This window comes from Lagenorhynchus albirostris, chromosome X (assembly GCF_949774975.1).
Source record: "Lagenorhynchus albirostris chromosome X, mLagAlb1.1, whole genome shotgun sequence".
Classification (NCBI taxonomy): Eukaryota; Metazoa; Chordata; class Mammalia; order Artiodactyla; family Delphinidae; genus Lagenorhynchus; species Lagenorhynchus albirostris.
Genome location: NC_083116.1, coordinates 1,650,598 through 1,670,489, shown reverse-complemented (window position 1 = coordinate 1,670,489; position 19,892 = coordinate 1,650,598). Strand labels below are relative to the sequence as shown.

The 19,892-nt window shown below is 61.6% G+C and overlaps 1 protein-coding gene across 2 annotated transcripts; it reads right to left on the bottom strand.

Moving 5' to 3' along the window:
* Window positions 1–4,343: 4,343 nt before the first annotated feature.
* Window positions 4,344–19,386, bottom strand: L1CAM (L1 cell adhesion molecule). 2 transcript variants are annotated; one of them, XM_060138048.1, is made up of 27 exons: window positions 19,363–19,386; window positions 19,006–19,197; window positions 15,614–15,719; window positions 15,169–15,371; window positions 14,089–14,211; window positions 13,829–13,999; window positions 13,471–13,582; window positions 13,157–13,341; window positions 12,885–13,016; window positions 12,613–12,756; window positions 11,809–11,920; window positions 11,532–11,698; window positions 11,286–11,442; window positions 10,945–11,069; window positions 10,691–10,801; window positions 10,264–10,461; window positions 10,007–10,077; window positions 9,610–9,832; window positions 8,886–9,001; window positions 8,471–8,672; window positions 8,259–8,381; window positions 7,975–8,148; window positions 7,757–7,876; window positions 7,473–7,628; window positions 6,829–6,963; window positions 6,402–6,474; window positions 4,344–5,735 (listed from the first exon to the last, which is right to left on the bottom strand). In XM_060138048.1, exons 2-27 carry the CDS (start codon window positions 19,079–19,081, stop codon window positions 5,504–5,506), a joined length of 3,747 nt encoding a protein of 1,248 aa, XP_059994031.1. In that variant the 5' UTR covers window positions 19,082–19,197; window positions 19,363–19,386; the 3' UTR covers window positions 4,344–5,503. The 2 variants fall into 2 exon arrangements, with proteins under 2 accessions (XP_059994031.1, XP_059994033.1); XM_060138050.1 differs by lacking the exons at window positions 14,089–14,211; window positions 15,169–15,371; window positions 15,614–15,719; window positions 19,006–19,197; window positions 19,363–19,386 and having other exon boundaries at window positions 13,471–13,575; window positions 13,829–13,892.
* Window positions 19,387–19,892: the final 506 nt, after the last annotated feature.

The following is a 19,892-nucleotide window of genomic DNA, read 5'->3' as shown; positions in this document are numbered from 1 at the left end:
GAGTTCAGTCTCTTCCAGGGCCCGATAGCAAAGCCAAGTCTGCTTCTCCAAAGGAGAATGGTTATCGGAAAGAAGAGGACATGGATTTTCTACAAAAGCCTAAAGGTCTGCGTGGTGGCCCCCCATCGGTGCTGGCCAGAGACTCCGCCCAGTCTCACTACCTTCCACAGACATTTTGAGAAGTATTGGACCTGCTGGGTCACAAGGCCCAGTTGCAAGTGCTCCTTGCACGGCAGCCTGGACTCACTGCAGAGTTCTCTCCTGCTCAGGTCCCCACACAAAGTGGCAGCCTTGAGTTACACACTCGATGGGTCAATGTGGCACACTCACCTGTGATATATATTCCACAATCGGAGAGAGTACACCAAACGTTATTTTTAGAGGTGTTTGGTGTAGGTTCAGCGTCCTGTCTTTCACCTTGAAGAGGGTATCTTTACATTCCGTAGAGCATTGAACTTCCCGAAACTTCACTGAGGTTTTACTTCCCTAACTTTTCATGGAGTAACTCTCCCCCCTTCTAGTCCGGGTATGTCTTACTAAGGCATCTCTAGTACTTTCTGCCTCTTGCTCCTCATATCCAATCAGGATGATGTCATTGATGTAGTGAACCAGTGGCTGTTGTGAGAAATGGTGAGACAAAGTCTCTAAGCGTTACATTATGTCAGAGAGGAGGCGAGGTGACATGGCCCTTAGGTGCGCTGTTGGCCCTGCCAAGTAAAAACAAAGTGCTTCTGGTGGACTTCGCAAAATGGTATGGAGTTAAACAGTCAATAGGGCAAGACCTGCGTACCAGGGGCCAGGGGTTGTGTGTTTACTGCTTCGGTAAAGAGACTACCTCTGGAACAGCAGCTGTAATCCGAGTCACTGCCTGATGAAGTTGACATCAATCCATAGTCATTCTCCAAGATCTATCCACCTTCTGCCCAGACTCAAATAGACAAATGGGGATATGAGCAAATATCATCACAACTGCAACTTTCAAGTTCAAGACACAAATACCTGCAGCTCCCCCTAGGACACACCATCGTGTTCCTTCCTCTACATCAAGCCAGGGTTGTTCTGGTGTCTTGATATCATTGAACTTAGGCCACAGCTGAGTCCAAGTTTAAGTCAACCAACCAAATAGGCTGTTAGAATCCCTTCCAGCTGCATGGGCTAACATTAAATATAGACTCTCTGGGGGACTTCCCTGGTGGCACAGTGGTTGAGAATCTGCCTGCCAATGCTGGGGACAGGGGTTCGAGCCCTGGTCCAGGAAGATGCCACATGCCGCGGAGCAACTAAGCCCGTGCGCCACAACTACTAAGCCTGCGCTCTAGAGCCCGAGAGCCACAATTACTGAAGTCTGCGCGCCTAGAACCCGTGCTCCGCAACAAGAGAAGCCGCTGCAATGAGAAGCCCACACACAGCAATGAAGAGTAGCCCCCGCTCGCTGCAACTAGAGAAAGCCTGCACGCAGCAACGAAGACCCAACTCAGCCAAAAATAGGTGTCCCCTTGCAAAGCATCAGAGAGCGTCCACGACAGCCCTAAAAATTCTCTTCCTCTTTGCAGCCGCGTAGCTGAAAGTGCTGCAAATCAAGCACAACGTTTCATTGTGCAGGTTGCGGAATCCCAAGGTCAGATGAGTTCCCAGCCTCTCCACGTTTCTCATGTGAAAGGCAGGGCAGTGGGTGGGGAGGAGTGAACGGCGCCTTCAAGCCGAAAGACGCAAACAAACCCATCCCCAAAGCGCCTCTCAGGATGTGATTCCTGACACCACCCCTGTTACCAGTTTCTCCATCAGCCTAGATCCAATCAGGAAGCAGAAACGATGGCAGGTCCTTCCCTAGCGCCCTGCACAAGCCTGCCAACACCTTGATCCTGGACTTCCAGCCTCCAGAACTGGGAGACAATTCATTTCTGCTGTTTAAGCCCCTCAGCTTGTAGTCCTTTGCTACAGCAGCCCCACAAACTCATACAGCCCCTAAGCCTGGAAGGAAGGGAAGGGGCTGCGACTCCTCAAACAGCAGCTTGGACAGGGGCCCTGATCGGTGACACTCAGTGTCCGAGTGGGGGCAGAGCCTAGCTAGTGCTGGGGTCTCTGAGCTCAGAAAAGAGCCCCAGGGGGCGGGGACCCAGACCTGTGAGGAGGACGGGCACTGGTTGCCTGCGAAGTGGGATGCAACAAAGCTGCTTTTGTAAGTGTTGGGAAATCTGAAAATTGGATTCAGCTGGTGCCGTGAGGCTGTGCTGCTGACAGCTCGGATGAAGAGGACTCGCGAGGTGATGCTCCCGGGAGGGCGCATGTCCCTTCTCCCTCTTCCGGCTTTGCCGTCTCCCTCTAACACCCCGTGAGAGCAGAGCCTACGACGGGGCCAGCTTGGCAAAGCAGGAATGCGGTTTGCAGAGCCTCTGCTCACGCATCAAGAAGCAGAGGACAACAAAGTGGGTTGGGACTCAAGACAATGGCTTAATACCTGGCCCAGCCGCGTTCCTCCTAGGGCATATCACCCCCAAAAACCGACTGCATAGATCCGCTGTACCCAGAATAGCCAGGCAAATGGATGAGCAAATTGCGCTGCGTCCATACGATGGATACCCCCCAGCAATGAACGGGAGGGCTGACGTCACGAGAGGGGCTGTCTCTGGAGCAAGGTGTTGGCTGGGTAGGGGCATAGAGGGGCTTTCCGCAGTGACGCAAATGTTCTGAGTGGTGGGTTCAACAGTGAAAAATGCAGGTGTGCACTTTATGTCACGCGTGCTAACTCCCAACAATGACATTTTGGGGGGGGTTTTAGGGCAGTGAAATGACTCTGTATGATACTGTACATTTGTCCAAATCCATAGAACATACAACGCCAAGAGTGAACGCTAAGGTAAGCTGTGGACTTCAGTTAACGAAAACGAATCACTACCGGATCATCACTTGTAACAAATGTTAAGACGTGAATAATGAGGGAAACTGCTGAGGGGCGGGGCTGAGGGACTCTGGGGGAACTCTCTACTCTCTGCTCAGTTTTTCTGTAAACCTAAAATTGCTCTTAAAAACAATGAGGCAGCCAGGGCAGACATGGCAGCTCCAGCTCAGCAGGACCCCAGGCTCCTTTTACGTCGCTGCTCTGCCATGCCCTCCATTCGGCGGTGCAGGATGGCTCTCCTCGCAGGCTGGGGAGACGGAGCCGGGCAGAGAAAGGCACACTGTGCTTCTTTAAGGGCACAGCCCAGAGGTTGCCCCTGCACTCACATTCCTCTGGCCCTACCTAGATGCAAAGGAGTCTGGGAGATGTATCTTCAGCTGAGCAAAATTCTATTGTTATGTAACAAGAAGACAGGTATTGGGGACAAGAAGCAGATGCTGCTACAGGTGGAGATTAAGTGGGGCTGATGAGCGTAGACAGCTCTTGAGGGGCGGTGCGGTCAATAGGGGCAGAGAAGCCGGACAAGAGCTGGAGGGGGGCGTGGTGTTAGTAGTGGGTGTTTTTAGTGATGGAGGCTGTTACAGCATGTTTGCCCGTGGACTGATCAACAGGGACAGAAAAATTAGAGATACAGAAAAGGCAAGGTGGGCTTCCCTGGTGGCGCAGCGGTTGAGAGTCCGCCTGCCGATGCAGGGGATACGGGTTCGTGCCCCGGTCCGGGAAGATCCCACATGCCGCGGAGCGGTTGGTCCCGTGAGTCATGGCCGCTGAGCCTGCGCGTCCGGAGCCTGTGCTCCGCAACGGGAGAGGCCACAACAGTGAGAGGCCCGCGTACCGCAAAAAAAAAAAAAAAAAAGAAAAGGCAAGGAAGGCATAGCAGAACAATCGTTGATGGGTCCTGGTGGGGCAGGACCCAGTGCCTGGGTGATGGGCTGACCTCAGACTTCGGCTCACCCACAGGGGCCGGAGGACAGAGCGTTCAGGTCTGGGGCTGGGGCTGGGGCTGGGCAGGGGGTGGGGGGAGGGGACAGAGTTGATGGTGTGAACGTGGGCAAAGACGGCCTCTTCTGGTGGTTTCTAGTGGCTCAGCTAAAGATGAAACCAAGGCCTCGGCTGAGTGCAGAGGCCAGGGGCTGGGGAGCGGTGCAGGAATCCGGCCTGGGAAAGCCAGGGAGTGAACCGACGCAGAGATCCCCAGGCTGTCCCTGTGGGTCCACTTGCGGTGTTTGGTCACTGCTTTAGAGGGCTGGGCAGCCCTGGGGCCCGAAACCGTGGTGACAGCCTAGAGCTCAGCTCCCCTGGAGGCCAGTGGGAACGAGAAGCAGGCAGCAGGGCCCCCGGGGGCGGAGAGCCGGGCCTGGCGGGGCAGGTGGACCGCAGCGTGCAGCACGGTAGGGGACAGGGTGTTCGGTAAAATGACAGCAGCTCCTCTTTGTTTCCAGGTTTTTATTTGCCTTTTATAATTCTGATATTTATGTACATATATATATAGACTTTTGCTTTTTGTAAAGGGCTCATCCACAGACCGAGCAAAGGCATATGGGGAGATGGGGGCTGCTGGGCGGGAGCGTAGCAGAGCCGGGAGAACCAATCTTTCCTTTTTTTTTTTTTTTTTTGTCTGTTTTTATTTTTCCTGGGATGGGATCATCAAAGCTAATTGCTATAAAACCTAGAAACCACCTAGAGACTCAGACATCTGCCTACACACTAGTGGCATATGGGGAAAGGGCATGGGTGCAAACTTTCAAAGTCACGGTGTATTTACATCCCAAGGTGGGGCTGGGGGAGGCTGAGGAAGGGAACTGTTCAGACTGGGGGTGGGGGCGGGGGGTCGCTAAGGGGTCCTGGGGTGCGGTGGAGGCTGGGAGAGGCCAGGGTCAGGGGGGAGGAGGTGTGCCTGCCCCGCACCTGGGCAGTGACGGAGGCCACTTGGATGTCGTCTGGCGGGTACCAAAGGCAGCGTGTGTATGGAACTCCTGAAAGCCGGCCGCAGGGTGGGGTGGGCCGGGCCGAGTGCGACACCGGCAGGTGGGACTCTGGGCTCTCCAGATGGCCTCCTCTGCACCCATGGCCAGCCTGCCCAGCTCCCATCCCAGTTGGAGCAGAGATGGCAAAGAAAAGGGAGCAGATGGTGGGGACACTGTTCTGTCCCCTGTCCCAGCCAGGCTGGCCAAGCAATGGCTGGGGGTGCAGGTGCCAGCCGTGGTCCTGAGGAGACCCCACCGGGCAGCATCCCCGCTTCCTCTGCCCTGACCACAGCTTCTCTCTGCCCAAAGGCCGGCGAGGCAGCACCTGAAGGCTCCTGATGTGTGGGTGACTGGCCCCCGAGCTGGAGTAAAGCAGTGTGTGCCCAAGAAGGGGTGCAGCTGGGTTTTGGCAATCGAGTGGGGACCAGGCAGTCAGAAGGGGATTAGAGGCAGTGAGTTCCTCTTCTCTGCCCCCGACTTAAGCCTCCCTCGGGCTCAGGATCAGAGGGCCGGGCCACCGCCTGGTGAAGAGAGGGAGGGGCCTCAGTCCCAAGGTCAGGGACCCAGCACAGGCCTCGGACGGTGGGGCTTGGCCTCTGAGTCGGCTGCGGCCTGGCCCTGGGCTGGCTGGACCCTGCTACTCCAGGGTCCCCGCAGGGTTGATGGGGGAGGCGGCCCCTGAGCTGTCGTTGCCTCCCGCCGCCTCCTTCTCCTTCTTGCCACTGTACTGGCCGATGAAGGAGCCGTCCTCGTTGAACTGCACGTCCACGCTGCCCCCGTAGTCGGCCAGGCTGTCGTCACTGCCCAGGGGCTTGATGTCTCCGTTGAGGGATGGCTGGCTGCTGCCGAAGGCCTTCTCCTCGTTGTCACTGCAGGGGGAGGGCAGAAGGGAGTGGGAGGCTGCCCAGCAGTGCCCAGCAGGAGCTGGCAGGTGCTGGCCTGCAGAGGAGGCCTGGCTGGGGGCGGGGCAGAGCCCCAGGGGCCTGGGTTCCGCTAGTCTTCCGTCTTCCGTCTTCCGTGTGCTCTGAATGTACTGGGGCAGAGGCCCTCCGCCTGGACACACTGCCGGGAGGGCAGGTGGCACAGCACGAGTGGGGCGAGGCTTGGGCGTGCCCTGGATCCTGGGGGAGGTGGGGGGTTCGCGGGGCCTGGCTCCCATCTGCAGACGAGATGGGCGGGGGTACCTGTACCGCTGTGGCCCCGGCAGAGCCCAGAGAGTGGCAGCTGGGATGGGGACAGGCAGGCCCGGGAGCTGAGTGTCAGCGTTGGCTTCTCCCTGAAATAGGGAGCTGCCGGGCCGGAGAGCCGGGGGCGCGCAGAGGCCTGGCAAGCAGGGGCCGGTGGCACTCCCGGGCACACGGCGGCCATGGGAGGCCCCCGGCCCTGCAGTCTAACAGCATCTCCCCACCCGCCCCGCCTTACCTCTCCAGGGACCTGCCGGTACCCCGCAGCACGAAGGAGAGAGAGAGAGACGGGGTCAGGCCTGAAAGCGAGAAGCTGGGCGGCCCATCGGCGCCTGCCCCCGCCCAGCTCACCTGTACTCGCCGAAGGCTTCGTCCTTCATGGGCCGGGCCTCCGAGTCCGCCTGGGTGTCTTCCTTGTCCTTCACTGCAGACACAGAGAGGGCCCAGCTTCTCCTCCCGCCCAGCCTCCACCGGGCAATGGGCCTCGCCCCAGGCGGGGACGCAGGCGAGGCTGTCCCTCTGGGCCCTGAACGCTGACAGCACCCTGTTTCAGCGGCTCTCAGGAACCGACAAGCCTTCAAGGGTGAACTGCTCGCCCCCCGTGGGCCTGGCTACCACGCGCCCCGGTGTGCGCAGAAACTCCCCTTAGGCCTTCTGCCTGCCCCCAACACGCCCACCCCATCCTGCCAGGGGCTCCCGGGACCAAGGAGAACTCGCAGGAGGGATGAACGGGGGCCCTCGGCGACCATCCTCCCTGAGCCCTGGGGTCAGGAGTTACCTGAGTACTTGCCACCCTTGCTGCGCTTGATAAAGCAAAGGATGAGGAAGATGAGAAGCAGGACGATGATGGCGCTGACGAAGCCGATGAACCAGCCCTCCGTGGCAAAGCCGGCGGGAGGGAGTCTCACTCGGCCTGGCAGGGACAGTGGGAAGGAGAACGAGCCCAGGTCCGGGGTAAGATGCTGGGTCCCGGGCGCTGCAGACCCACCACCTGAGCCTGCCCCCCCCACCCCGTTCCCAGCCTTGTGCGCGGGCTTCCCTCAGAGCCTCTAGTTCCATTGGTCCACTCCCGACCCCTCCACCCCCGGGGACCGGGCAAGGGCAGGTGAGGGCCAGGCCCATGGACGCCAGAGGGCCCGGGAGGAGCGATAAGCTGGGGCGAAGCGTGCTTGGAGCTGAGGCTTGCGGGGGACCCTCTGCGGGACAGGGAGGAGGACCTTCTGCAAAAGTGGTTGCCCTGGCAACAGTTCAAACAGAGGATACAAAAAGGGATCGTTCCAGGGACCCAGACTTCTCCATCCTGGGCCGCGGGGCACCCAGGTACTGGGAGGAAGAGCCGAGCCGTGGCCTGGGGCCTGAGGTGGCTGTAGCCTGGCCGGCGACGGAGGGACGCTGACCAGTCAGTGCCCGAGGCTCCCTTACCAGTGCCGTTGGTCTTCACGGCCATCTGGTGCAGGAGAACCCTCTCCTTGAGCAAGTGGATCTCGTAGTCAGTGTCAGGCTGCAGGTCCCACTGCGTGTAGGAGCTCTGGTTGTAGCTGACGTACTGCGGCGGGAGATGAGCGCCCAGCTTCTCATCTGTAGGGGTGAGAGGGCAGCAGGGGTGAACGGGAGGGCCCGGCAGCACCCTGGCTCCACGCCCCCCCGCAGCCCCTCTGGACCCTGAGCCCCCTTCCCCCTACTACAGGGTCCCCTTTTGCGCTCACCCCCCAGGGCTTTGAACCAGATCTGGAACCCGAAGTTGCACTGGCCCTCCTTGGGGACCCAGGAGACCACGCTGTAATTCTCGCCAGCCATGGCCGAGATGTTGCCAAAATCCGGGGTCCCTGGAGATTGAGAGAGGGTGTGGGACCTCGAGGCAGCCCCTGGGCCGCCCTCGTGGGCCCGGCTGCCTAGCCCCCCGCCTCAGCCCCCTCCAGCTCACCAGATAAGGCCATGGTGCCTCCTTCCCGCACGATTGCCTCTCCAGGGCCCTCCTTCGTCGTGGCCTGGAGCTGGAAGCGGTACCGCAGGTGGGGGCTGAGGTTCGTCAGGTTGTGCATCCGCAGCTCAGGGTCCGGGAGGTCGAAGGACAACTGCTCTTTGCCCCCATCATCCACTGCGAGGACAGGCGAGGAGTCGGCTTTGGCCGCCAGCACCGCCCACCCCCGGCTCCCCTCCACCTCCCAGCCGGGCTGGGCCGAAGCTCCGGGCCCACGACACACGTACGAGGTTGGTAGGAGAGCACGTAGCCCGTGAGCACGCCATTGTGGCTGAGCGGGGGCTGCCAGTGCAGCAGCAGGCTGGTGTCCGACTGGCACTCCAGGTGCAACGCCTCGGGGTGTCCAGGAACTGCGGGGCACGGAGACCAACGGCAGGTCGTCGCCCTGGCAACCCGGGTGGGGGGAGGGCGGGGCAGGGGTGCAGGGCGCAAAGCTCACCTCCCTCGGGGGTGCTGAAGGTCATCTCGCTGGCGGGCCCCAGTCCCCGGCCGTTAAAGGCCTGCACCTCCAGATGGTAGGAGCTGTAGGGCCGCAGGCCGCCCAGGATGGCGCTGGTGCTGTTGGCAGGCACCAGCACGTGGCCTCTGTGGACGTGCCTCTTGCTGTGCCTCCTCTGACTGCCCTCCCACCAGTACGTCACCTGCAGGCGGACAGGAGACCCCGAAAGGGCAGAAGGCCTCTGCCAGTGACCCTGGGGCACGTGTTCCCCCCTGCCCTCCCAGGGGAGCCTTCCTTCCAACCTGAGCACTTCCGGGAGAGCAGCTGGCAGAAGCCCGCCCCCAACCTTGTCACTCCTGGTAGCCTCACCCCTCACCCCGGGGATCTCCCCAGCCCCTACGCCTCGGACTCTTACATTGTATCCCCGGAGGTGGCCCTTGACCTGGGCTGGGTCCACAGGCCACCATCTGACCAGCACCGTGCTCGAATTGAGGATCTTGATGCCTTCCAGCTCAGGGCTTGCCTGGGGGTCTGGAAACGGCCAATGACACGGATGAGGGCCTGTGGCATCCTGCGGCCAGCCCAGAACCCCGCCCTCCCGCAGGGGGATGGCGGCTCTGGATGCGATATGAGGCGTGGGCAGTTTGATGAGCAGGGCGTTCGCATGGTCTCAGGGTGTCTCCCTGCAGACTGTTTATTAGTCGCGAGAGAAGACGGTAACTACGCCGAGTAGTAACTAGAAAAGACCTTGACTGGATGACCAAGCTTAACATCTGGTAACGCTCTACATTCAAGGAACGGACAGAAGCAGGATACCTAGACCCCATGCAGGATCCTGAATGGGACCCTGGACTGGGGTGAAGACACCACTGGTCCATACCACGGGGGTACCGGCTGCCACCCAGATAGATGCAAAGTTATAGATGCCAACTTGCTGACGGTAAATTTCTTTCTGGATCTTCATAACGGCACTTTGGTCATGTAAGGAAACATCCTTACTCTTAGGAAATGCACTACTGTATATTAAGAGGTAGGAGCTGGGCACCTGGGCGGATCCCTGAGGGGCTGGGGGGGAGTGGGCCATGCCGGCGCACGCAGGCTCCACCCCCGGGTGTGGGCGGGGCCAGCCCAATACTCACAATCCTCCCCAGAGTAGCCGATGGTGATCTGGGGCTCCGGGCCCTTGCCCTGGCTGTTGACGGCCTGGACCTTGATCTCATAGGGCACAAAGGTGGAAGTGTTGGACACCACCAGGAAGGGGTCGCTCACGATCTGTTCCTGCCAGGCCCCCTGTGTCTTCTGAGGGCGCCACTGCACGCGATACTGAACCTGGGGGGCATTCCAGTCCATCCACCGGAGTGGCTGGAGCGGGAGAGCAGAAAGGGAGCTGGTTGGCCAAGCGCCCCGTTCCCCGACCTCTGATCCACTCCCCAGCCCAGCCTCAGGTCCCTGGTCCTTAGGACAGCCAGGGGGAGCTGCAATATCTGGGTGCCGGTCTTACGTCTGGGGGTGAGCTCAGCCTAGGGGCCGCCTCACCTTCCAAGTGATGACCATGTTGTTGGTCTCGTTTCCTTCCCCCTTCACGTCCACGGGGTTCTTCTCCGGGGCTGCAAAGTAATGTGTTAACACATCAACGCTGTGGGGCTCCTGCTGAGGCCGTGAAGGCCCAGGACCAAGGAAGCAATGAGCCGTTCTGGCCCTGGAAGCAGAGGAGCTTGGGTACGGTCATTTCTCTAGACTCTCCTTGCAGAGCCCAGGGGGCCTGGCGCCTGAGGCCCCTCCCAGGTGCTCACCTGCTTCTGGAGTGAGCACAGTCTCCGAGGCTGGGCTGGGCTCCCCAGGGCCGTATTTGTTGATGGCAGTAACTCTAAAGGTGTAGTGGACATAAGGCGACAGCTTGAGGGTGGTGGAGGTCTGGTTCCCGGGCACCTTGCCCAGACTGTGCCACTTGTCAGGCGCCATCTCCTTGTCCTCGAACTCAATGTCATACTCTGCCAAGAAGTGGGGGGCGGTGACGGGGCGGCAAGGTCTGGCCCTCCCTGAGGAGGGGAGAGGGCGCCCCAGGCGACTGGTGTCCTCGGGCTCCTGCGAGCGACCCGGAGCCCCCGAACACAGGTGCGTGCTTCAGTGAGCCGGGCGGCCCCGGAGCCGCAGCTCTGGGAGGAGGGTGGGCCCGCCAGGAGGGAGGGCCAGTGGGGCGCCACGCTGGGGGCCTCTTACTCTCAATGGGGGCGTTGTGGTCGTCAGCGGGGCTCCAGGACAGGCGCACCTCGCTCTGCTTCAGCAGGTGGCGGTCAGACAGCTCCAGCTGAGGCACGGGGCCGGGGCTCCCTGAGGGCCACAGAGGGTGGATCTCGGGCCCACTCACAAGCCGACCACCCCACCCCCCTGCCCGAAAGCGCCCTGCACTGTAAGCCTGGGCTCCCGTGCCCCCACACCTCTGGGCCACGAGCCTCATACCACGCGGGACTCACCCACCACCAGGAGCCCTGCCCTGCTCTCCACCGCGTCCAGCTTGGTGCTGGCCACGCAGCTGTAGTTGCCCTGGTCGCTGTAGTCCAGGCTGTGGATGACCAGGCGCCCGTCCTCTATGAAGTACCTGGCGGGGGTGGGGGGCACGCGTGTTCTTCTGCTCCCGGCGGACCCGCTACTCCCTGCCACCTGCACTCTGCTCGCCCCGCTCCCCTCTCCTGCCAGAACCTTCCCCCTCAAAGCGGGGCACCCCCCCCCCATGGATGAGGCCAGGAGGTCTGGACGTCCTGCCTTTCCCACTCTTCCCCCTTCCACCGAGCCCAGGTTGGGGCTGGGCCCGCACTTGTCACTGTCCCCAAGCTCCTGGAGGTCGCGACCATCCCCGCGCCAGGTGATGCTGTGCTGCAAGGAGGGGTCAAAGGAGGCCTGGCACGTGAACGTCACTCGCGAGCCTTTCTTCTCGATCGCGCTGCGGGGCCCCTGTGTGATCTGAGTGGCATCTGAGGGCAATGACGGGAGGGGAAGGTCACTCCGGGGTCCCCCAGAGACCCTGACCCCCCTCCTGGAGGGGCTGCTGATCACATCGGACCTTTGACCTGCAGGTTAGCCACAATGGTCACGTTGTTTTGGTCATTGGCAGCCTGGCAGAAGTAGTGGCCGGTGTCATTGGCCTGGAGGTCTCGGATGCCCAGGGTCCCGTTGGTGTAGGGGAAGAAGCGCTCGTCCTGCAGCACTGTCTTTCCTTCCCTGTCCAGCCTGGTGCGAGCAGGGCAGGCCTGGCTCAGATGCCAGTGGGCTGGGCCCCCGGCCCTCCCTGGTTCCCTGGGCCAGGAGATGGTGCCCCCCGCTGGGGTTGGGGCACTCACCACTGCACGCTGGGCACAGGGGCTCCAAAGGCCTTACACAGAAGGTAGGCGGTGCTGCCCTGGACCGCCATGTACGTCTCGTTGTCTGGGGTCAGGATCTTGGCCGGCAGCTCTGAGGGAGGAGACGTGGCAGGACTGAGGGTCGGGCGGGCACCCACACGCGATCAGGAGGCACATGAAGGGGCTGGCGGGGCAGCTTCTCCCAGGAGGGCTCGCAGCCTCTGGAAGCTGCCAGTGACTTCCAGCCGTTCTCAGGCCCCCGAGAGCCCTGCCCATCTTGCTTGCCGGCACCCGGCTCTGGCCCGCGCCAAGCTGAGCCTCTCTCGGCCTTAGGACACGCCAGCCCCTCCGCCTCAGATGCACCTCCCGTCCCAGCCACCCATGTCGTACCAATTATTTGAGGTCCCCCTGACAGTCTACCTCTTCCCAGAAGCCCCCCAGGCCTAGCCCCCTAGTCCTCCCCAAGACTCTGGGAGAGGAGCCGCTAGGCTGGCCTCGGGCACACCCTGGCCAGGGTGAGCCTCTGCTCAGTGACCTGTGCTGCACCAGACCACTGTCTGAAGCTGCTTCTTCACCTGGAAATACCGACAAAGAGCCTGCCTCTCCTCCGTGATCCCCACGCGCTGTTGGGAGGAGGGGCGGGAGAAGAGGGGAAGGCTCCCGAGAGGAGAAAGGGAGCCACGGCGGACAGAGCAGCCGTGGGCTGAGTCAGTGTGGTGGCCCTGCCTCGTGGGCTGCAGGGACGGACTGGGGGCTACGAGGCAAAGAGGCGGCGGCGGCTGGGTCCAGCTGGCTGGCACTCACCGACCACGTAAATGTAGGCGTTGGCCAGCAGGAGCCCGTGCCGGTTTCGGGCCTCACACTGGGTCACCATCGTGTCGCTGGGCTGCACGTTGCTCAGGATCAGGGCTCCATGGTGGATCCGGTACTTCTGGTCCTTGGCCAGTTCTGTGTGCGCAAAGGTGGCCCGCGGGCCCAGGGCCAGAGCACTGAGCCACGCCAAGGCCGCTGCTCGTCCCCGCCGTCCCCAGGGCTCCCCAAGCTCACTCCCTGTCCCTGCCCGAGGCCCCGCTCACCCTCCACAGGGATCCCATTGATTCTCCAGGTGACCTCTGGTTGGGGCCTGCCCTGCACTTGGCAGTCCAGGCGGGCAGTCTCTCCCGGCCCGTACAGATGGCTCTGGGGCTTGTGTAGCCAGTACGGGGCAGCTGCGAGGAAGGGGAGAGCCGCCCTGAGCCCGCAGCCTGCAGCCAGCTCTTGGCCCTGGCCCAGACCCTGCCCACCCCTGTGACAGTGAGGGCTGCATTCTGGGCAGCCTGAACGGGATGAGCCGGCAGAGGCACCGTACCCTCCACGGTGACGTAGTAGGCATGCTGGTCACTGCCCAGGGAGTTCTCAGCCAGGCAGCGATACTCGCCGTCGTCCTCCTCCCCCACGTTCAGCAGCTGCAGGGTCTTGTTGTGGTTCTGGTAGGTGACTCGGTCAGCCGGCATGGGGCCGCTCGGGCGTAGCCATTTGATGGTGGGCGTGGGGCTGCCCGGGGCCACGGCGCACGGAGGCCAAGGAGAGAGCACAGGGGAGAGAGGACCAGGCCACTCAGCCCTGCCCCGGCAAAGGCTCCGCCCCGCCCCGCCCCGCCCCTCGCAGGGGGCGCAGACTCACAAGCCCTCGGCGATGCACTCCAGGGCCAGCGGCTGCCCCTGCAGGGCCACCAGGTGGGTGCTGGCGTCGGTGGGGAAGAGCAGGCGCGGCTTCCTGTCCATCATGCTGTTGGCTGTGAGGACACAGAGCTGACTGCGGCGCGGCTGACTGTTCCCTCCACCCACGACGTTCCCAGGCCGGGTGATCTGGACACCCCAGCAAGCCCCCAGGGCTGCAGTTTCCTCCTCGCCCTCACCACCCGGGGAGGCACCCGGGGAGGCGTTTGGGCCAAGCTGTCTTCGAGGAATGCCGGGGTGGCCTGACTGATGGGATGGGCCATGCCTGAAGGTGAGAGAGAAGTAGGGCCTTTGGGACTCACTGGCCTTGACCCGGAGGTCAATGGGTTCCTTTTGAATGATGGTCCGGGTGCCAGGGAAGTGGGCATGGCAGATGTAGTCTGAGTGGTTGTCCGAGGTAAGCACATTGGCGAAGTAGAGGTTGCCGTTCTGCCCCATGGTCACCCGCTCGTCCTGCTTGATGTGCAAGATCTCTGCGGGGTGGGGGAGGCAAGGAGGCAGAGGTCAGGACCCCCACCCAGGAATCACACCCACTGACACCCTTCCGCTCGCGGGCACCCACTGCTGTTCATCCAATAGATGCGGAGCGGCTCCGCGCTGGGGGGCGGGTGGCAAGGCAGAATCACCGACTCCCCTTCCTCCGCCTCGACGGGCCTCACTGTCTCCTTTGGCCATTTGGGGGTACCTAGAAGGGACAGAGAGACTGGCACTGTGGGTCTCAAGTCTCCTCCCGGCCAAGGCAGAGCAGGGGAGAGGAGGAGGGATAGCCAAGGGGGTGGGTCAGAGGGCCAGGCCGTGGGGAAGTTCACGTAAAGCAGGCAGACACTCTGGGTCCTTTTTGGGCTCAAGGCAGAGACCGGGCACTCCATGCAGAGGAGAGGACGGGCAGGAGGCCGGATGGCTGCGAAGGGTTAACTCTCCACAATTCTCAGCTCCCACCAGGAGGACAGGATGAGGGCGGGTGGGGGAAGGCTGAGGTGCAGCGGTGGGGGGAGGGGAGCTGCGGAGGGATGCTGGAGTTACAGACCCTTCCATCATCCTGACACAGAAACCATGGCAACGGTTCCCAAGGTAACTGGAGGGGCAGGGAGGGGAGAGGAGTGCAAGCTCAGGAGGCAGAAAGCTCAGGGAGGATGGAATGCAGAGGGAAAACCCCAGGGAAAGGGCGACACAGATAACGACAGAGCCAGAGAGCAGGAAGGAGGGAGCTGGAGGGGCCAGGTGAGAGGCGGAAAGCAGCGGGAGAGGAGACGGAGCGATGGGGGAGGCGGAAGGAGGTGACCGAGAGTGGTAGAGAGGAGATGGTAATTCGGGGATATGGACGGGGCGGAAGCCAAAGCCCAGGTAGTGGCTCAGACAGGCTCAATCCTCCACCCACTCAGTCGGTCAACAAGTGCAAGCCCACGCGCATCCCCCAGGCGGCAGGCCCCCGAGGCCAAGAGGGCGTAGAGCACAGAAGAGAGGGAAGGGGAGATGGAGCCGACCAGGAAGAACGGAGAAAGTACAAGGCAGGGAAGGAGGATGCGGCTACGGGCACACTTATCAGCCAGCTGAGGCTGGACTCTCACACGCGCTCCCCAGGCCTGTTTGGGGACCTTCTCACGTGCCCCAGGCCCTCCCCGGTCCCTGCAGCGCCTCGCACCCTCGGCCATGAGCTGGATCTCGTGGGACATGGCGGTGCCCAGCTTGTTGCTGGCAAAGCAGCGATAGGTGCCCTGAAAACTCTGGGCGAAGTTGCTGTTGTTGCCCGTGATGGTGAAGGAGCCAGAGTGGGGGGCCTGGTTCACGGTCACACCCGGCTCCTCCTTGGGTTTGAAGAGGACGCCGTCCCGAGTCCAGCGGAACCTGCGGGCAGAAAAAGGCTCAGAGGCCTGAGGCCGGGAACCCAGGACCGCGGCTGGTACAGGCCACGGCAAGGCTGCAAGCCGCCAGGGGCCCCGGGGACGGGCTGAGGCAGGGCGAGGACCAAGGGTGACGAGGGAGATCTGGGGTGTGTGCTCCCAGCTGTTGGGAGGCCCTGGGAGACACGAGGGCTGCAGATAAAGTCAGTGGCCAACCCCAGGGCTTAGAGGGTGAAGGTCACTCACTGCACTTGGGGTTTGCCGCTGGCCTCACACTTGAGGCTGATATCATCTGTGGGGAACACGACCACGCGCCGTGGAGACTGTTCCGTGATGACAGGGGGCTCCATCGCTGGGGACAGGATGGGGACAGTGGTGGTGAGGGTGGCCTCTGGCGGGCAGCGGGCCTTAACCCCTGTTCCGTGGTGAGGGAAGCGGGGTCTGGAGCCTTATAGGCCCCGCGGCAATGGGGTTGCGGGGAGAGGAGGAAGAAGCTGGGCCCAAAGCTGCTGGGGCGAATGCGGAAGGAGAGAGCATAGAGAGAAGACGGCACTAAAGGTTTACAAAGAAAGAAACCAGAGGGGACAGATGGAGCCAAAGAGGAGGGCAAAGAGTGTGAAAGAAAGAAAAGAGAGACAAGGACAGACACAGACACAGACAGAAAGCCAAAAGAGAGAGAGGGGACCAGAGGGAAGGGGAGGCAGGAAACCCCGCGGACACAGAACAAACGTGTCCCCCAGGCACCCCAGGAACCAGGAGGGAGGCTGATGCGGCCTCCAGGCCTCCAGCACGGGACCCAAGAACCAGAAAAGACTGCAACCCGCGCAGGGGACACGGCACACAGGGAGAGCTGAGCATGTGCAGGAGAGGGGGGGGGACGCGCCGACACCCCCTCTTTTCCTCTCTCCTTGGCCTTCTGGGAAACACTCCCACCCTCCCCGCAACTTACCATGGTGTCCTTCATCTGAGAAATCCAGGCAGCAAGGGAGAGAGGGAGAGAAAAGCTGACATGCCGCCCCAGCAGGGGGCCCTGGCAGGGGAAGAAGTAAGTGCGTGGGGAAGACACCCCTGGGGGAGGGGAGGCCGGGAGAGGAGGTGTAACGTGGGGACACGTGCCGGCGGAAAGAGGGGACACAGCTCGCATCACCAGTCAATGCCCAGGGGGAGCCAGGCCTCGGCTCCAGCACGCAGGGAGAAAGAAATCCGCGACTTGAGCGAAGCGTGTGCTTTGAACAGACCCTTGCATCTTCCTGGCAGGCCTGCAGAACTGACCCCCACCCCACGCAGGATGCCTCAGAAGGCTGGGAGGCAGACAGTCGTCAGCCAGGGCGCCCTCCCCTGCTCCAGCCCGCTTCCCTCCTAATCCAATTAGCACAGCTCAGTGTTTTCAATTACCCAGGCCCAGTCTTCAGAGCCCAGCTGCCCCCTCCCCTCCAAACCCTCCCAAAGGCCCTGCTGAATCTGAGTATCCATTGCCTGCAGGGCCGGCGCCAGCCCTCATTTTCTCCCCTTCCTTCCTCTCAGCCCGCCACCAAGCTCCCTGGAGCTGAGGCCCGAGCTACGGCCCCCAGTGCCGCTGGACTCAGCGCAGCACTGGCCAGGGTGGCTGTGAGGAGGGGAGAGAGGGGAGGGAAGGGTGGAGAGCAGTGGGCTGCCTCTGAAGGCTTTGTCTCTGCCGAAGACCTCAGTGTAAGGGCCTCCAGGAGAGAAGAGGGGCTCCCTGGGGACACTGCGGAGAGGGCCCTGCGCTGGGAAGGGGCCGGTGCAGGCAGCCCCAGAGCCAGAGCCAGAGAGAGGGACGACAGGCTGGGGAAAGCAGGGAAGGAGACAAAGGGGCCTGGAGTGGCCGGGGAGGGAGACAGCTGGAGGACAGTTTCCAACAGGGAGGCACCAGGCCGCCTGCCATATTGTATTGGGGTCAATAACAAGCGCCCGCCGGTGCCCAGGGCAGCCTCAGACTCGCCGTGCTCTTCGAGCTACTTCTCTTTCCTCTACCCTCCTTTCTCCAAATTCTCCCTGCGCCTCCACACACAGGTGTAGCGGGGCAGGCGGACGCCCAGGGCAAGGCCTGGCAGCGACTGAGAGGAGAAGGACGGGGGAGGAAAGCACGTGTGTGGGAATGTGGAAGGTGGGAGTCTGGGCACGTGCGTGGATGCTGCAGGCTGAGCTGCAGTGACTCTGTGCGCATCCGCTCATGCGTCTGTACTCGGGTGTGTCTCGCCGGAGTACATCTGGAGGCTGTGTCCCGGCTTGCATCCAGTGTACAATTTTGTGTTGCACACCCACTTCTGTGTTTGTGTGCATGACTGTGTTGCTTTGTGTCTAAACTTCTCACTGTGTGCCTCTCGGAGTCTCTGTGCCTGGGTGGGTACGGGTGGCTCGTCTGCGTCTCCCCACGTGCTTGTCCGTGTGCATCCGCAGCGGGGGGAGTGGCATGGGCGTGAGTGCATGCACCTACATGTGCGTATCTAAGGAGACATCCCGGCCTTTCTTCCCATCAGCCCCTCTCCACCTCCTCCAAACCCTCACTGTCCCCCAGTGCTACGTGCTTTCCAAACCCACCTCCCTCAGCCCCTGTCCCATTCCTGGCACGGACAGTCCCCACGTTCAGCCCAGGGCTCATCTCTCAGTGATGCTGGCCTCCTATAGGTCCAGGCTCAGAGACAAAGATGGAAAGGTGAGGGGGGAAGGGAGTGGAGCTACCGAGGAGACTTCCCCTCACGCAAGCCCAACAGCCACTCACAACGGTGTGTTTTCAGGAGAAAACATCGTCGCAGTAACACACATTCCACACACACACACAGGTACATGCACACACGACCCACTACAATCCAATGTTAACAGTCAAATACCTACAGACCTTCACAAATGTGACCAGTAAGTAACGGTTATACTGACTTACAAACTTACCCACATAGGAGATCAAGCTCACACTCGGGAATACCCACACTTAGTCCATGACACCTCACGCATCTACAAATACATCCAGACAAAAATAACGTCTGGCCAACTCACAAGCATACACAAATACTCATGTTCGTTCAGTCACAACCTTCCAGCCACACTCCGCAACACCCATGCACCTACCCGTGACCCCCCCCCAAAGGTAATACTCCAACAGCCCCACCCCCAGCCCCACCAAGTAACTACACATCAAATCGCGAGGGCCCAGAAGGCTAAGGGGTCTGTTCCTGTCCCAGTTCACAGAAAGGGCTACCAAGGGCCCAAGATAGGATTACCCAAGCCAGAAGCCGGAGCGAGGCTAGAGCGAGCTAGCCGAGGACTGGGGATGGCCCCATTCACCTGCCCGCCCCATCCTCGGAGGAGTGGTGGGGCGGGCCGAAGGAGAGCGCGGAGGCCGGGAGGAGGAGGGTCCAGGGCCTGGCCCGCTGTCCGTGGTGCTGAAATCTCACCAGCCCTCCCTCACCTCTGGTCCCTGTCCGTGGTACTGAGATACCCCGAGTCTTCCACCCTGTCTTTTCCAGAGGTACTCAGCGTCCTGGGTACCTCTTGTCCACTCCCTGCCCAGGAAAGGAGGGGTGAGGGGCCGGAACCGGGAGAAGGTGAAGAGGTAGAAGATAAAGAGAAGCCCAGCGCGGCGGTGAAGGGAGGCGCCGAGGCTCCCTCCGGTTACTCACATTCCTCGGGGATCTGGATGAGCAGGCAGGGGCTGCACAGGAGGAGAGGCCACAAGTACCGCAGCGCCACGGCCATCTTCCCGGCGGCGCCGGCGGCTCGGCGCGGCAAAAGCCGGCCGGGCTCGGCTCAAGCTCCGGCCAGAGGGAAGGGGGCTGGTGGGCGGCTTGGGGAGGGAGCCGGGGGTGGGGACACTGCGAGAGGGGAGGAGGGAAGGGAAAGGTAAGGGAGGAGAGAGAACGGACGGATGTTAGTGACTAACATCTGGGCGAGCCTGGGCTCCTGGCCCCGCCCCCAGCCCCGCCCCCGGCTGTCCGGCTCCTCCATCCCTCCCTCCCCCCCACCTTGGAGAAGGCAACCTGCAAGAGACAGCAGAGGCTGGGGCTCCAGTTTGCCTTTCATCCCCTTCCTACTCTCTGTCTGTGCCTCCTCCGCCAGCTGCCTCTCCAGCACCAACTTGTTGCCCCGATCAGCTCCCCTGGGCATGCCACAGGCTGCTCTGTGCATGTCATCCTCGTGTGCGACTCAACACCCAGCAAGCAGATGCCTACGGGCATGAGTGGGGATGTGGGTCTGCACGTAGCCAGATATGCACATCAGTATCTTTGTGGCTGTGTGTGTCCACCTTCATCTTCTCACGAAGGGGGATGCACTCATGAGTGGGTGCGTGCACGCGGAAGTATATGTGTGTCTCGTGTGTCTGTATCTCTGGGGGATGAATCCTCATGTCTGCTATCTCTGTTTGCACACACAAGCATGCCTGCGCACATATGTAGAGAACTCATCACCGTCTCATTGCTGTGGGTTTCAGAGCCAACTGATCCCCGGGTGCTGTTCAGGCCTAAAAAGCTGGTGAGGGGCAAGGGGGACTTGGGAAGTGGGAACAGAG